Source organism: Loxodonta africana, chromosome 2 (assembly GCF_030014295.1).
Source record: "Loxodonta africana isolate mLoxAfr1 chromosome 2, mLoxAfr1.hap2, whole genome shotgun sequence".
NCBI lineage: Eukaryota > Metazoa > Chordata > Mammalia > Proboscidea > Elephantidae > Loxodonta > Loxodonta africana.
The window spans coordinates 155,830,249-155,848,384 of record NC_087343.1 but is presented as its reverse complement, the minus strand read 5'-3'; the positions used below and the strand labels follow the sequence as shown (position 1 = coordinate 155,848,384).

Here is an 18,136-nt window from a genome sequence, read left to right as displayed (position 1 = left end):
AGCTATCTTCCTGCTCCAGGTCTCCCTCAAAGCACTCTGACTCTTCCTCCAATTTTAATAAAGAAAAGTTTTCCAGTTCATTGCAATACTTAATATCCTGAGAGAACAGGAATTGGAAACTGATGAATCTTCTATGGCTACATCCCAGCCAAAGTCAACAGACTCCAAACCCCTCTTGCAGGCAGTCGCTGTTTACAGTACATCTAACCGGAAGGAGTGAGGAGTTTCAATTACTGGAAAGCTCTAGTCATGGTTTTCCCAACCCTTGACAAAGTTGTGAGTCTTGTCTGAAGGGCAATATCACACTCTTAACCTCAACAAAGCTTTCCCTGAACAATTCCTTCTCTTCTCAAATTCTGTCTGGAAGTAACTAGGGCACAAGGATAAATTAGCATATCTTACATACCTGTTGTGGATAAAACTGTCACCACTTGAGACCTGGCCAATCCTCCTGAGGATCTGCCAATTGGCCTAAATCACCAGCAAGATCTCATTAAACTAGTAATGGCGGTGGGTGGCAGAGTCCACGCCCAGGCCCGAAGCTGGCTCCCCTTCTGGTCCTCTCTACTTGCCCTCAAGGACCACAGTGAACAATTCAAAGTCTAGCCAATATGAGTGTACTTTGGAACTGCATTAATCAATCACACTGTTCGTACTGCTCCAGACTCCAAGTAACGTCAGGTCATCCAATTAATTCCCTGCCTCTCTTTGCAAGAAACAGGCAGTTCTGTCTCCCTTTAAAGGAGCCACCCACTGTCCAGCATGGTCACTGAGCACAAAGTCACTGTTAGACAAGCCGTCAACAGTCAATGTAAACTGACCTGGCTTTTGCTTTTCAGGACAAAATTTTATTGTATTGTGTTGTCAATTACACAGAGGTGATAAAAAACAAAACAAAAATATACAGAAGTGAATAGGATTAAAATATAGTCAAACCCCTCCACAGATGGGTGCCGTGGCCCAGAATCAATACCTCTGTTTTAGACCACCCATGCCATGGGCTTTTCCTGTAGGTGGTAATAAAGAATTGTGTTAAACAGATGCTTACAGCACACTGCAGGGCCAGAATTTCCGCCCATGCAATCCTCATACTATAGTAAGACAGGAGTAGGTACTGGGGGAAAAGGCAGGAGAAAGGGGAACTCATTGCAATTAACAAAGGAACAAAAGATCTCTTCCAAAAAATGTTATCTAGGAAATCAGAATGTCAACAGCATGTAAGTGATGAGTAAGCTTATTTCAAGCAGTAACTAGGAGTTTTTAGAGTCTTATGGATTAAGTGAGGCAGCTCAAGCCACAAATGTTTCCTAGAGACTATATGGAGCACTGGTGGCACAGTGGTTAAGAGCTCGGCTGCTAAGCAAAAGGTCTGCAGTTTGAATCCACCAGCTATTCCTTGGAATCCCTTTGGGGCAGTTTTGCTCTGTCCTATAGGGTTGCTATGAGTTGGAACTGACTTGATGGCAAAGGGTTTTTGGATTTCATAGAGTTTCTATCCCTGGTGGTGCAGTGGTTAAAAGCTTGGCTGCTAAGCAAAAAGTGGGCAGTTCAAATCCACCAGCCGCTCCTTGGAAACCCTATGCAGCAGTTCTACTCTGTCCTGTAGGGCTGCTATGAGTTGGAATCAACTTGATGGCAATGGGTTTGGTTTTTTATAAAGTCACTATGAGTTGGAATTGACTGGGTGCAATGAGTTTGGGTTGTTTTTTTATTTGTTTTTGTTTTTTGTAATATGGTTTTAGGAATTACTTAAATGCTAAGAAATAAAGAATATTTCAGTTGGGAGTTCCTGAAACTAAAGCAGAAATGGAATAATATGAGAGGGTTCAAAGCCTGGTACAAAGCTGGACACATACCATAATTAAATAGCTAGCATTTATTAACCAATTACTATGAGTCAGGCACCATGTACTCTTGGTATATATGCTTATTCACTTAAACTTCACAACCATACAAGGTAGGACTATTATTACTCCTATTTAACAAATGAAAAGGTCACAACATATGCTCTACAAAGGTATGATTTTTTCCCCCCGTTTGTTTACTAGTATATCTCTACAGCCTAGAACAGTGGCTGTTACGTAGTAGGCACTCAATGTTTATTTGCTGAATAAATGAATAAAAACGCTACTTGCCAAAGGTTGCATAAGGAACAGGCCCAGCATTTGAACCCACGCTGTCGGCGTCCAGAGCCCACACTCTCAGCCTCTATTATAGGCCACAGAGGCTGAGGAAGCTTGCCAAAAAAAGACAAGGGAGAGGAATCACCTGGCATGTGCACAGCTTGGTCCACGGCACATTTCACAGCACTTGCATCTTCTGCTCTTTGATGCTGGCAGTGTTATTTTGCACCCAGAGACCACAGTGCAGTTCTTCCAGGGGTCAGTGCCTTTCGGATGATCAGAAAGAGGGGCAGCCCAGGCAACAACAGAGCACAGGGCAGCAGAGAACGCTCCTTTCCCTCAGCTCCTGCAACACTCCGTGTGGTCTCACGTACACTAGCATTGTATCCAGGAATCACTTCCACTTTAGTGGGGGAGAGGAAAATAGGGGAAAGTTACTAGATGGGGATAGATTTATTCATCAAACTCTCCTGGAATATGTTGAATACAGCTGGCACAACCTACAATAGAATTTCCTTAAGTGTTGAAAACATACAACTTGTAGCATATAAAATCACTTTAGGTGGCACTAAAATAAACATTCCCATTGTCATGGTTTCTAACTCACAGCAACCCTATAGGACAGAGTAGAATCATCCCACAGGGTTTCTAAGACTGTGATCTTCACAGAAGCAGACTGTCACATCTTTCTCCTCCAGAACAACTGGCAGGTTCAAACCACCAACCTTTCAGTTAGCAGGCAAGCACTTAATCACTGCGCCACCAGAGCTCCTTAAAATAAACTAAGTAGAGTTTACATATTGATTTTTATTATTATTTATATTTTTGGCAAATTTTACTGGTTCTTTACTTATGACCATGTTATAAAAGTCGCTTTTAAAACAAAGAATGCCTTTTTACTTTTAAAAAGAAAAGGTACACCCATTTAAAGAAAAATATTAAGCAAACAATAAAACAGGTATTACGCTGATGTGGCAAAAAATCATGACGGAAGTGTACGTGCTAATGAAGTTTGGGAAATATTCTATCCAGGAGCTTTCTAAGTTCTTTGTATCAAATGTCCCCACCCCTGAGCTCACCCATCCACCCAGGTATGCCTTAGCTCAAGGGAAGAGAGAGTTTACAGAGACCAAGTTTTAAATTTTCCTTCAAAATCCCTTAATAAATGACTATACACAAAAGAAAAAAGTCCAAGAGAACAGACATACAGACACAAAAGGCGTGTTCATTAAGATATTATGAAGTCAACGATAGGGCTTGACCTGGGGGCTGAAGTCCTGCCCTCTGCCTAGGGAGGGCTATAACACAGAGCTCCCTTTGATACTCTCCGAAATTCCACACTGATTCTTTCAGCTATTATTTTATGGCATGGTAGCTTAGCTCAGCCCTGTCCAAAGAACTATACTGAGGTCTCTGGGACCTGTTCCAACAACAACACACAATAAGCCTTTCTCTCTCAGATAAAGCCACAACCCCTCCCTCTGTGATCTGCTCCCCCGTTCTTCCCCGGACAACAGTAAAGTCACATTTTAAGAAGAATTCAGTCAGGCCTTCTCTCAACATTCCCTGTTCAGGGATGATTATGTTTCAAGTCACCCGTGGGTATGAGGATGAGCTGAGCTCTAGAACAGAACCTAGGAGTCTTGGTCTGCTCCAGTGGAGAAAAGAACACCTTCACCCACATATTCACGGCACCTAATCCATGGCAGGGGAAGCAGTGAAACCAGACATGCACCAATTCGATGCAAATTCCAGGAGAGCAGGGACTTGTCTTGTTCATGCTGCATCCCCCAGAGCCAAATGTGATCAATGTCTGGAACGCAGTAGATGCACAGTAAACAAGGGGTGGAGGGAGGGAGGGAGGCAGGGAGGCAGGGAGGGAGGGAGGCAGGGAGGGAGGGAGGGGTGGGTGGGTGGGAAGACAGGTGGATGGCTCCTGCAGAGCTGGGAGGAGTAAGTGAAAAAGGAAGTATGACCGCAACACTATTCTTCCAAACACTCCAGTCAAAAAATGGGCAAAGGACATGAACAGACACTTCACCGAACAGGACATTCAGGTGGCTAACAAACATGTGAAGAGATAATCACAATCATTAGCCATTAGGGAGATGCAAATCAAAACTGCAATGAGATACCATTCTTACCCTTGCAAAACGGCACTGATCAAAAAAAAAACAGAAAACACCCTGGCCCAGGCGGCTTCACTGGAGAATTCTACCAAACATTCAGAGAAGAGTTGATACCAATACTACTCAAACTATCCCAGAACATAGCAAAGGAAGGAATACTCCCAAATTCATTCTATGAAGCCAGCATAACCCTGGTACCAAAACCATGCAACGACACCACTAAAAAAATTATATAGACAAAAATCCCTCATGAATACAGACTCAAAAATTCTCAACAAAATTCTAGCCAATAGAATAAAACTGCATATCGGAAAAATAATACATCATGACCAAGTAGGATTCATACCACGTATGCACAGATGGTTCAACTTTAGAAAATCAATCAATATAATCCACCACATAAATGAAACAAAAGAAAAGAACCACACGGTCATTATCAATCAATGAAGAAATGGTATTTGATAAAATCCTCAGCAAAATAGGAATAGAAGGAAAATTCCTTTACATGGAAACCCTGGTGGTGTAGTGGTTAAGTGCTATGGCTGCTAACCAAAAAGTCGGCAGTTTGAATCAACCAGGTGCTCCTTGGAAACTCTAGGTGGCAGTTCTACTCTGTCCTACAGGGCCACTACAAGTCAGAATTGACCCGACGGCAATGGGGTTGGGTTTGTTTTGTTTTGTTTTGTTTTTTAATGCAAACCACAGCAAACATTATTCTCAATGAAGAGAGACTGAAACCATTCGCCTTGAGAATGCAAAACAGACAAGGATGCCCTTTATCACCACTCCTATTCAACATTGTACCAGAAGTCCCAGCCAGGACAATAAGGCAAGAAAGGGAAATAAAGGGCATCCAGATTGGTAAGGAAGAAGTAAAACTATCCATATCTGCAGGGGATATGACGCTATACACAGAAAATTCCAGAGACTCTACAAGAAAGGTACTGGAACTAATAGAATACAGCAAAGTGGCAGGGTACAAGATCAACAAACAAAAATCAGTTCGATTCCTCTACGATAAAGAGAACTCTGAAAAGGAAATCAGGAAAACAACATCATTTACAACAGTCCTCAAAAAGATAAAATATGTAGGAATAAATCTAACTAGATAGGTAAAATAAGTATACAAAGAAAACTATAAATGCTGCTGAAAGAAACCAAGAGACCTACATAAATGGAAAAATATACCATGCTTATGGGTCGGAAGACTTAACATTGTGAAAATGTCAGTACTATCCAAAGTGATCTGTAGATATAATGCAATCTTGATCCAAATTCTAACAGCATTCTTTAATTAGATGGAATAACTAATCACCAACTTTAAATGGAAAGGAAAGAGGGCTCTGCTAAGAAAGCATCATTGAAGAAAAAGAACAAAGTAGGAGGCTTCTTATTCCCTGACCTCAGAAGATATTATACAGCCACAGTAATCAAAACATCCTGGTACTGGTACAACAACAGAAACATAGATCAATGGAACAGAATTGAGAACCCAGAAGTAAATCCATCCACCTATGGAGAGCTGCCCCCACACGTCTGCCAGTTTATTGTACTGTGGGGGCTTGCATGTTGCTATGATGCTGAAAGCTATGCCACCAGTATTCAAATACCAACAGGGTCGCCCATGGTGGAGAGGTTGGAAGGCACTCAAAATATGACCAGGGAAGAGCTGCCTCCTCAAAGTAGAGTCAACCTTAATGGCATGAATGGAGTCAAGCTTTCAGGACCTTCATTTGCTGATGTGACACAACTCAAAATGAGAATAAACAGCTTCAAACATCCATTAATAATCAGAACCCGGAAAGTACAAAGTATGAATCTAGGACAATTGGAAATCATCAAAAATGAAACGGAACACAGAAACATTGATAGCCTAGGTATTAGTGAGCTGAAATAGACTGGTATTGATCATTTTGAATCGGACAACCATATGGTCTACTATGCCGGGAATGACAACTTGAAAAGGAATAGCGTTGCATTCATCATCAGAAAGGACATTTCAAGAGCTATCCTGAAGTACAATGCTGTCGGTGATAGGATAATATTCATACACCTACATGACCAGTTAATATGACTATTCAAATTTACGCACCAACCGCTAAGGCCAAAGATGAAGAAATTGAAGACTTTTACCAATTTATGCAGTCTGAAATTAATCAAACATCCAATCAGGATGCATTAATAATTACTGGTGATTGGAATGTGAAAGTTGGAAAACAAAGAAAAAGGATCAGTACCTGAAAAACACGGCCATGTTGATAGAACAATGCTGGAGATCACATGATAGAATTTTGCAAGACCAACAACTTCATTGCACACACCTTTTTTCACCAACATAAACTGCGACTATACACATGGACCTCGCCAGACAGAATACACGGGAATCAAATTGACTACATCTGTGGAAATAGAAGATGAGATGCTCAATATCATCAGTCAGAACAAGGCCAGGAGCCAACAGCGGAATAGACCATCAATTGCTCATATGCATGTTCAAGTTGAAACTGAAGAAAAGTAGAACAGGTCGACAAAAGCCGCGTTACGACCTTGAGTATAAAAAAAAAAATACACCACCTGAATTTAGATACCATCTCAAAATTAGATTTGACACACTGAACACTAATGACTGAAGGCCAGACGAGCTGTGGAATGACATCAAGGACATCACACATGAAGAAAGCAAGAGGTCATTAAAAAGACAGGAGAGAAAGAAAAAACCTAAAGGGATGTCAGAAGAGACTCTGAAACTTGCTCTTGATCATCAAATACCTACAACGAAAAGAAGAAATGATGAAGTCGAAGAGCTGAACAGAAGATTCCAAAGGGTGTCTTGAGAAGACAAAGTATTACAATGACATGTGCAAAGAGCTGGAGACAGAAAATCAAAAGGGAAGAACACGCTTGAGATATCTCAAGCCAAAAGAACTGAAGAAAAAATTCAAGCCTCAAGTTGATACTGAAGGATTCTACAAGGAAAATACTAGATGATGCCAGAAGCATCAAAAGAAGACGGAAGGAAGACACAGAGGCACTATACCAAAAAGAAAAGGTCGATGTTCAACCATTTCAGGAAGCAGTATATGATCAGGAACTGATAGTACTGAAGGAAGAATTCCAAGGTGCACTGAAAGCATTGGCAAAAAACAAGGCTCCAGGAATTGACAGAATATCAGTTGAGATGTTTCAACAAACGGATGCAGCGCTGAAGTGCTCACTCGTCTATGCCAAGAAATTTGGAAGACAGCTACCTGGCCACCCGACTGGAAAATAGCCATAGCCATATTTATGTCTATTCCCAAGAAAGGTGATCCAACCAAATGTGGAAATTATCGAACAATATCATTAATATCACATGCAAGTAAAATGTTGCTGGCGATCATTCAAAAGCGACTGCAGGAGTATATGGACAGGGAACTGCTAGAAATTCAAGCCGGATTCAGAAGAGGACGTGGAACCAGGGGTATCATTGCTGATATCAGATGGATCCTGGTTGAAAGCAGAGAATACAGAAAGATGTTTACCTATGTTTTATTTACTATGCTAAGGCATTCGACTGTGTGGATCATAACAAATTATGGATAACATTGCGAAGAATGGGAATTTCAGAACACTTAATTGTGCTCCTAAGGAGTGTGTACAGAGACTAAGAGGCAGTTGTTTGAAAAGAACAAGGGGATACTGAGTGGTTTAAAGTCATGAGAGGTGTGTGTCAGGATTGTATTCTTTCACCATACTTATTCAATCTGTTATACTGAGCAAATAATCCAAGAAGCTGGAGTATATGAAGAAGAATAGGGCATCAAGATTGGAGGAAGACTCATTAACAACGTACGATATGCAGATGAAACAACCTCGCTTGCTGAAACTGAAGAGGACTAGAAGTACTTACTGATGATGATCAAGGACCACAGCCTCCAGTATGGATTACACCTCAACATAAAGAAAACAAAAATGCTCACAACTGGACCAATAAGCAACATCATGATAAAGAGTGAAAAGATTGAAGTTGTCAAGGATTTCCTTTTACCTGGATCCACAGTCAACACTCATGGAAGCAGTGGAGAAATTAAAAGATGCGTTGCATTGGGCAAATCTATTGCAAAAGAGCTCTTTAACATTGAAAAGCAAAGATGTCACCTTGAAGGCTAAGGTGCACCTGGACCCAAGCCATGGTGTTTTCAATCACTTCATATGCATGCAAAAGCTGGATGATGAATAAGGAAGACCGAAGACGAACTGATGCCTTTGAATTGTGGTGTTGGAGAAGGATACGGAATATACCAAGGACTGCCAAAAGAACAAACAAATTTGTCTTAAAAGAAGTAAAACCAGAATGTTCTTTAGAAGCAAGGGTGGCAAGACTACATCTCACATATTTTGGACATGTTATCAGGAGGAATCAGTCCCTGGAGAAGGACATCATGCTCGGTACAGTAGAGGGTCAGCAAAAAAGAGGAAGACCCTCAAGGAGATGGACTGACACGGTGGCTGCAGAAATGGGCTTAAGCATAGCAACAATTATGAGGATGGCGCAGCACCAGGCAGTGTTTCATTCTGTTGTACATAGGGTAATTGTGAGTTGGAACCAACTCAACAGCACCTAACAACAACAACATGGAGATCTAATCTTCGAAAAAGGGTCAAAGTTCATTAACAGGGAAGAGATGGTTTCTTAAACAAATGGTGCTGGCAAAACTGGATATCCATTTGCAGAAAAATCAAACAAGATCCATACCTCATACCATATACTGAAATTAACTCAAGATGGATCAAAGACCTAAATGTAAAACCTAAAACTATAAAGATCACGGAAGAAAAAATAGGAACAAAGTTAGGAGCCCTAATATGTGGTATAAATAGAATACAAAACCTAGGTAAAAATTCACAAACAGCAGAAGATAAACCAGGTAAATGGAATCTCCTAAAAATTAACATCAAAAGACTTCACCAAAGGAGTAAAAATAGATCCTACAGACTGGGAAAAAAATCTTTAGTGACAACATATCCAACAAGGTCTAATCTCTAAAATTTACAGAAAACTTAAACATCTCAACAACAAAAATGACAAGCAATCCAATTAAAAAGTGGGCAAAGGACATGAGCAGACACTTCACCAAAGAATATATTCAGGCGGCTAACAAACACATAAAGAGATAGATGCGCACAATCATTAGCCATTAGAGAAATGCAAATCAAACTGCAGTGAGATACCATGTCAGCCCAGCAATCATAGCAACTGATCAGAAAAACAGAAAACAAGAAATGCTGGTGAGCATTTGTGGAGATTTGAACTCTTATACACTGCTGGTGGGAATGTAAAATGGTACAGGCACTATGGAAAACAGTACGGTGCTTCCTTAAAAAGCTAGAAATAGAAATACCATATGATCCACAACTAGTATATAACCCAGAGAAATAAGAGGCGTGACAAGAATAGACATACGCACACCCATGTTCACTGCAGCATTATTCACAACAGCAAAAAGATGGAAACAACCTAAGTGCCCATCAGTGAATAAATGGATAAACAAAATGTGGTACATACACACAATGGAATACTATGCAATGATACAACATAATGACGAATCTGCAAAATATTTCATGATGTGGATGAATTTAGAGGACATTATGCTGAGTGAAATAAGGACAAAAATTGTAGGAGATCACTATTATAAACAGTCAAGAAAAGGTTTACACACAAAAAAATATTTTTTGATGGTTACCAGGGATGTGAGGTGAGTAAGAGAAAATCATTAACTAGACAGTAGACACATGTTAACTTTGGTGAAGGGAAAGGTGGTACACAATATGGGGCAAGTCAGCACAACATAACCAAGGCAAGGTAAGGCACTGAGAGGTACACAAGAATAAACGCCAATGAAGGTAAATAATATAACATGAATAATTTTGCAACAAAAGTAATAACAATAATTTATGGGTGGATACATAGGTAGATATGTATGCTGAATAGGTGTGGGAAGGCATATGGGAGTACGCCCATGTGCATATATACGTTTGGCTGTGAATATTTCTACACGCATATCTGTATGTGCTGCATGTATATTCATACATATAAAGGAACACACAGGTGGCACAGTGATGGTAACAACCTAGACATAACCAAACACCTCACAGGACTAAGTTGCTGGGCTTGAAGGCTAAGGGCCATACTCCCAGGTTCATCTAGGTCAACTGGCATAATATAGTTCATAAAACATTCTACATCCTACTTAGGGGAGTAGCATCTAGGGTCTTAAAAATTTTGCAAGGGACCATCTAAGATACTTCTCCTTCAGTACAGAGCAAAACAGAGTGAAGGAAACCAAGATTCAAGGACACAATTAGTCCAAAGGACTACTGGACCACAGGAATCACAGCCCCCACCAGTCTCAGACCAGAAGAACCAGGTGGTACCTGGCTATCACTACCGAGCACTTTGACTAGGATCACAATAGAGGGTCCTAGAGTGAGCAAAAAAGAAAAAAAAAGGGGGGGGGGAGAACAAAATTCAAATTCATAAAAAAGACCTGATTTACTGGTCTGAGAGAGACTGCAGGAACCCCCGAGACTCTGGCCCTTAGACACCCTTCTAAACTTGGAACTGAAGCCATTCCCTGAGATCATCTTTCAGCCAAATAATAGACAGGACTATAAATAAACAATGTGGAGCCCTGATGGCTCAGTGGTTGAGCAGTTCGGCTGCTATCCAAAAGGTCTGTGGTTTGAATCCACCAGGCGCTCCTTGGAAACCCTATGGGACAGCTCTACTCTGCCCCATAGGGTCGCTATGAGTCAGAATTGACTTGATAGCAATGGGTATTATAAATAAACAATAACACCTACGAGGAAAGGGCTTCTCAGAACAATCACCTATGTGAGACCAAAAGGACAACGTATGCCCAAAAGCACAACATATATGCCCAAAAGCAAAGATGAGAATGCAGAAAGGGGCAGAAAATCCAGAAGAATGAAAATGGAGAACTCGGGGCAGTAATGGGAAGACTGCTGACACATTGCAGGGAGTGCACTCTATGTCAGGGAACAATTTGTTCATAAACTATTGAAACCAAAAACTCACTGCCATGGAGTCGATTCCGACTCATAGCGACCCTATAGGACAGAGCAGAACTGCCCCCATAGAGTTTCCAAGGAACACCTGGCAGATTCAAACTGCCGACCTCTTGGTTAGCAGCACTAGCACTTAACCACTACGCCACCAGGGTTTCCCCATAAACTACTGAATGGGAAATTAATTTGCTCTGTAAATCTTCACCTAAAGCACAATTCAAAAAAAAAAAAAAAAAAAAAACCCACAATAAACAACAATTGCTGGTGACATTGTGGGGAGATTGGAACTCTTATACACTGCGTGGTGGGGACTGTAAAATGGTACAATCACTATGGAAAACAGTATGGCACTTCCTCAAAAAGCCAGAAATAGAAATACCTTATGATCCAGCAATCCAACTCATATACCCTAGAGATACAACAGCAGTGACATGAATAGACATATATACACCTATGTTCATTGCAGCATTATTCACAACAGCAAAAAAGATGGAAACAACCTAAGTACCCGTCAATAGATGAATGGATAAACAAATCGTTATATATACATACAATGGAATACTATACAACAATAAACAATGAGTCCAACAGAACATTTTAAAATATGGATGAATCTGGAGGGTGTTATGCTGAGGGAAATAGGTCAAACACAAATGGACAAATAATGTATGATAACACTTTTATAAAAAGTCAGGAATAGGTTTACACACAGAAGGCAATGTTCTTTGACGGTTATCAGGGACAGGAGAGGGAGGGAGGGAGAATCACTTACTAGACAGTTGACGTGTTAATTCTGGTGATTGGAAAGGCAATACACAATAAGGGGGAGGTCAGCACAACTTGACTAAGGTAAATGAAGACACTGAGAGGCATGCAAGAGTAAAGGACAACTATGGTATGTGTTGTAACATACACAATTTTGCAACAACAGTAATAACAAGCAAAAAGTACATAAGTGGTTACACAATTAGATATGTATGCTATATAGGTGTGGGAAGGTATGTGGTAATACATGTGCATACTTATACAGGTGTATCTGTGGACATATATATACAATTTGTATGTACTGCATATATATTCATATATACAATAAAGCACATAGGGGACACAGTTGTGGATACTTCCTAGACATATCCAATACCTCATGGGATTGATTTACTGGGTTTGAATGCTCAGGACCATAGTCTCGTGGGACAACTCAGTCAATTGGTATAATCAGTTCATAAAGATAATGTTCTACATCCTAGCTTCGTGAGTAGAGTTGTGGTCTTAAAAGCTTGAGAGCAGCCATCTAACATATAACTATTGGTCTATTCCTGTCTGGAGCAAAGGAGAGTGAAGGCAACCAAAGACTCAAGGAAGAAATTAGTCCATGGGACTAACGGCCCACACCAGCCACAGCCTCTTCTAGCCTGACACCGGAGAACGAGATGGTGCCCAGCTACTACTACCAATCATTCTGACCAAGGACACAGTAGAAGGTTCGGTTAGAAGGGGAGAAAAATGTAGAACAAAACACAAACTCAAAAAAAAACAGACTTATTGAACTGGTAGAGACTATGGGAACACCCAAGACTATCGTTCCAAGACACCCTTTTAACCCGGAACTGAAGCCATACCCAGATGTCACCTTTCAGCCGAATAATACATTGGCCTCTAAAACAAACAATGACCCCCATGAGGAATGTGCTCCTTTAAACAATCCACTATACAAAACCAAGCAGTCAACATTTACCGAAAAGCAAAGATGAGAAGACAAGGAGGGACAGGGAACCTGGATGGATGGAAACAGAGAAGATGGAGTGGAAATTGTCAAAGTGTTGACACACTGGTGGGGACTGTAACCAATGTCATGAAAAAATTTGTTTATGAATTACTGAATGGGAATCTAATTTGCTATGTAAACTTTCACCTAAAACACAATAAAATACTCAAAGATACTTCACCACAGGGAGAAAAAAAGTATTTTTCCCCTTTCTTCTATAGAACTTTTGTTGTTAGTCGCCATCAAGTCAGCTTCAGCTCATGGCAACCCTATGTATAACAGAACAAAACACTGTCTGTTCCTGTGCATCTTCAGGATCATTGGTATGGTTGAGTCCCCTGTTGAGGCTATTCTGTCAATCCATCTCCTTGAGGGTCCCCTCATTTTCGTTGGCCCTCTACTTTACCAAACATGATGACCTTTTCTGGCTATCAGTCTTTTCTGATGATGTGTCCAGGTAAGCAAGTTGAAGCCTCACCATCCGCACTTCTAAGGAACAGTCTGATTGTATTTCTTGAAGACTGACTTGTTCGTTCTTTTGGAAGCTCATGGTACGTTCAATCATCTTCACCAACAATTCAAATCCATCAATTCTTCTTCTGTGTTCTTTTTTCACTATCCAACTTTCACATGCACAGGAGGCAACTGAAAAGACCATGGCTGGGTCAGGCACACCTTAGTCATCAAAGTGACATCTTTGCTTTTTAGAACTTTAAAGAGGTCTTTTGTAGCAGATATACAATGCAATGCATTGTTTGATTTCTTGACTACTGCTCTAGAGCTATCAACTATATAAATAAAAGACCTTGAAGGATTATTTTTCTCTTTTCACAGCCGCCCCCAGCAGGTGGTAGACTGAACAGCAGGACTTTTGACCTTTTAACCAGAGAGGTGCGTAGCAGGGGAAAGCAAACTGAATGCTACCCTGACTTTCTCTAGGACATGCTTAGACATCTTGTCATGGATTGCACTGTGTTCCCAAAAAATATCTGTCAACTTGGCTACATCATGATTCTCAATATTGTATGATTACCATGCCATCTTATGCGATTTCGCTATGTGTTGTAAATTTTAGCACTATGATGTAATGAGATGAATCAGTGGCAGTTCTATTGATGAGATCTATAAGATCAGATAGTGCCTTAAGCCAATCTCTTCTGCGATATATAAGAGAGAAGCCAGCAGAGGGACAAGGGACCTCATACCACCAAGAAAGCAGCGCCAGGAGCAGAGCACGTTCTTTGGACTTGAGGTTCCTGTGCTGAGATGCTCCCAGGCCAAGGCAAGACCGATGCCTCACAAGGACCTTCCTTCAGGCCCAACAGAGAGGGAATGCCTTTCCCTGGAGCCAGCGCCCTGAATTCGGACTTGTAGCCTACTGGACCTGTCAGAAAATAAACTTCTCTTTGTTAAAGCCATCCACTTGGGTATTTCTGTTATAGCAGCACTGGATGACTAAGACACACTACAATCTGTATCTTGATCTCTAGCATATGAAGGAAGAGAAGAGCAACTCTGTGAATGATAATGACTTGCACCAACTGACCTAGCCCCTTCTCTGAGAAGTTCAAAGTCTTTCACATCCTGACTTCTCTAGGGGGACTTCTGCTTAGAATATATCATTTTTTCCTCTTTCTCTCTGTATCTGCATTTTCTAATCATTCTACAATGAACATAGATTACTTTAGTAATAAAAATGTCTAACATAAACTGATAAAACATGCAAATAAGACGATTCAAAAAGATGCTGAAAACGCACATTTTATAGGGTTGCACTTTAACATTTCTATATTACAAAACTTAACACTGCCATTTCATGCAATTGCACTCGACTAAGTCCTTTGAAAAGCAAGCTGTAAAGTTCTGATAAAAGTCAAAATTCATGACTTAAAATCAGAACAGCCAACCATACAGGCACTTATCTTACGAAAGAAGTAGCTATCTGATGGGCCAGGTGCCAGAGAATTAGAAAAGTACAAGGACATAAGCTTAATAAGCAATGTGCCATATATGAATAAAACATATGTTCAGAGTTCATCCATGGTCAGACAATCTGCTCTGTGCCTCTTAGACAGTGGCCAAAACTTCCACAGCAGCTGCCTGGGGCTAGAATACCATGTGCAGTGACAGAAGAGACTTTTTCTTTCTTTGTGAGCTGGTTAGCCCACCTTGGAGCTCAATCCTGGTCCCAAACAGATGGACCATGCATGCTCTAACCAGCTCAACCACAAGCTAAAAGGAACCTTAGTTTCTGCAGTGGCATCACTATGGGGCTGCAGATGTCACTGGGTGACACTGTTTGAGGGGGTGACACCAAAATGACTAAAATATCTGTGCACTGTTTCTGCAGCCATCTATTATGTTTTATAAAAATATCCCTAGTAGTTAGTTATAACAACAAAAACATTTTTTATAAGTCCATCTTACATGTATCAATACACCTAAGAGGCTAAAACTCTATACTAATTTACTTTTTGAGCCTCCTAACGCGCTCCGGTCAGAGCTGTCATTATTACCCAATTACAATGATGCTTCGGATCATGTAGTTTCTCTGCACACGCTACAAGTATTTGCTGTTGTTTTCATTGCTGCCAGTGTTTTTACAGTCACTGATTTTCTCACATTTTCTGATGTTTTAGCTACAATATTGTAGTAATTAGCATGGGGGGGCTGACACAATGAGTTATCGCAGTGGGTGACACCAACCCCAGTGACATCACTGAGTTTCTGCCCAGTCCTCAGATCTCACTGTCAATGGCCAGCCTGTCCCACAAAACGATAACAAGGAATGCAGCTAGGATAGCATTCAGGAGACCCGATTTCTAGACCCAATTCTAGCCAGACCCTGCATAACTCACTTAACCACTCCATGCCCTGTTGGCTCTATTTTACCAAAAGTTAATAACACCAGCCATACCTCACAGGTTGCTCTGAATAAACTAAGATAAATGTTAAAATGCAAAAGAAAAAAAAGGAAAGGAAGAAAAGAAAGGGAAGTGAGAAATTATGTACCATTAAGCAAAATTTACACCACCCATCTGTCAGTTTGTCGTGGTGGCTTGCATGTTGCTATGATGCTGGAAGCTATGCCTCCAGTATTTCAAATATCAGCAAGGTCACCGTGGTGGACAGGTTTCAAGAGAACTTTCAGAGTAAGACAGACTAGGAAAAAAGGCATGGCATTCTACTTCCCAAAAATTAGCCAACGAAAACCTCATGATCACAACAGGACATTGTCCAATTCGCTTGCTTTGGACATGTCATCTGGAAAGATTACTCATTAGAGGAGGACACCATGCTTGGTGAAGTAGAGAGGCAATGCAGGTGAGAAAGACCCTCAGTGAGACAGACTGGCACAACAGCAGCGACGATGGACACAGCATCCTGGCGATTGTGAGGACGACACAGGAGCAGGCAACATTTCACTCTGTTGTACGTAAGGCTGCCATGAGTAGGAGTCCACTTGATGATAGCTAACAACAACAAGCAGAATTGGATACCAGTCAGGTGACCAGATTTCATAACCTCAAACTGTGGTTGGGGTTTAACAAGCCGAAGAAAGATTTGAAGCATCATTCAATCCAATGTTCTTCTAAAACACAACATTCTTAAACTTAAAAATGAAAGAGCGATGGAGAGAATCTCCCAGTCTCTCATTCTCTAACTACCTCTATCTCTAGGTTCCTGCCAAAGCATTTATAAGACGGCCTGTGAGAACTGCAGGATGACAGCAGATTTAAAAAAACCCAGTTCCTGAGGGAAGGCAAGGGGGAAGCTACCTGCCTGCTGTCCGGCCCAACCCTCAGCAGTGCAGAGGCTGTGCTGATGACCACCAGGGCAGGCTCTTACATCCTGTCCATGGCCTCAGGGGCTGGGATTGCAGCACGGGTGTGAACTTGAACATTCTGGGATGGATCAACAAAAGGGGTAAAAAGGGCAGCCGGGGCAAAGACTTCCCAAGGCTGAATCAATTGAGCTGTCTGTCCACAGAGGGGGCAGCAAATAAAGTATGTTGGACACACCAGAGCCAAGCAGGCTGCCCCAGGGAGGTCTTGCTAAGCATAGTCTATCGAATCTATTCACAGCTCCGTTTGTACACATGAGACCACCACACTAAAGCTGAACCAAAGTGCTGGGCCCCTGGAATAAAGTCTGGGGTGGAAACCGCTGATCTGAGAGGCTCAGGTTTTTAAGAGAACAGGTTGGGTTTGAATCCCAGCTCTGCTCCTGACTAGGAGTGGGCTCTGCATCTCTCACCCAGTGGCACATTAAGTGAGCAAGTTACTTAGCATTCTTGGCCCTAAGTTGTTTCACACGAATATGAAATAACAACTATACCTATCTAACATAAGTGTTGTGAGGTTCAAACTACATCATGCACAGTGTTTGGCAGAGAATAAATGCTCAAAACATTTTCACCCTTACTAATGTCATGTATATCATCATTACAGGTAGTCCTCGACTTACGAAAGGATTCTGTTCCAATAACTGTCACATAAGTCAGTTCTGACGCAGATTGAATACCTCTTTTTGTTGTTGTTGTTGTTGTTTTTAGTTTTCATTATTATTGCCTTTTTATTATCAGTATCTTTATAAATCTGGTATTTGTCTTCAGGAGTTGGAAACGTTACATATAAACATCTGCCAGTGAATATCTGAGAATGATAACATGGGCAAATTACACACTGCAACACTGTATGAAGTACATGTTACTAACAGTAAGATGTACCAAAAAAAAAAAGACAGTTGGAAGTCAGGGACTGCCTGTATTGTTATAATTATTGGAGAAAATGGTTATGTGTACTTCAAGACCACATCACACCCAAATTCCATTCCCTAGCTTCAACCTAGACAGAGGCTACCTTCACCTCTAGGATCCAGCACTGCTATTCTATCCTACAATCCTCGCCACATTACCCCTCCCAGCCTCAGCAGAACATCCAAAGAAAACAACCACTTATCCTGAAGAGAATCAATTGTTGGGTAGTCCCAAAGATGCATAATAAATCCAACCTCAGCTTGGTTCTGGTGCCCTTACACTACAAAGTGAA

General features: G+C 41.1%; 1 protein-coding gene across 19 annotated transcripts in view; it reads right to left on the bottom strand.

Annotated features, from left to right (window-relative positions):
* Positions 1 to 18,136, bottom strand: part of ARHGAP26 (Rho GTPase activating protein 26) — a 544,325-nt gene that overhangs the window by 479,537 nt on the left and 46,652 nt on the right. The window contains exon 1 of one of the 19 annotated variants that reach the window (XM_064277618.1): positions 2,269 to 2,526. The exons of the other annotated variants lie outside the window; for them this stretch is intronic. Within the exon in view, the coding sequence (XP_064133688.1) occupies positions 2,269 to 2,275 (7 nt within the window). The 5' untranslated portion in view covers positions 2,276 to 2,526. Of the gene's footprint in view, positions 1 to 2,268; positions 2,527 to 18,136 lie in introns of those variants that run through there. 19 annotated transcript variants of the gene reach the window in all.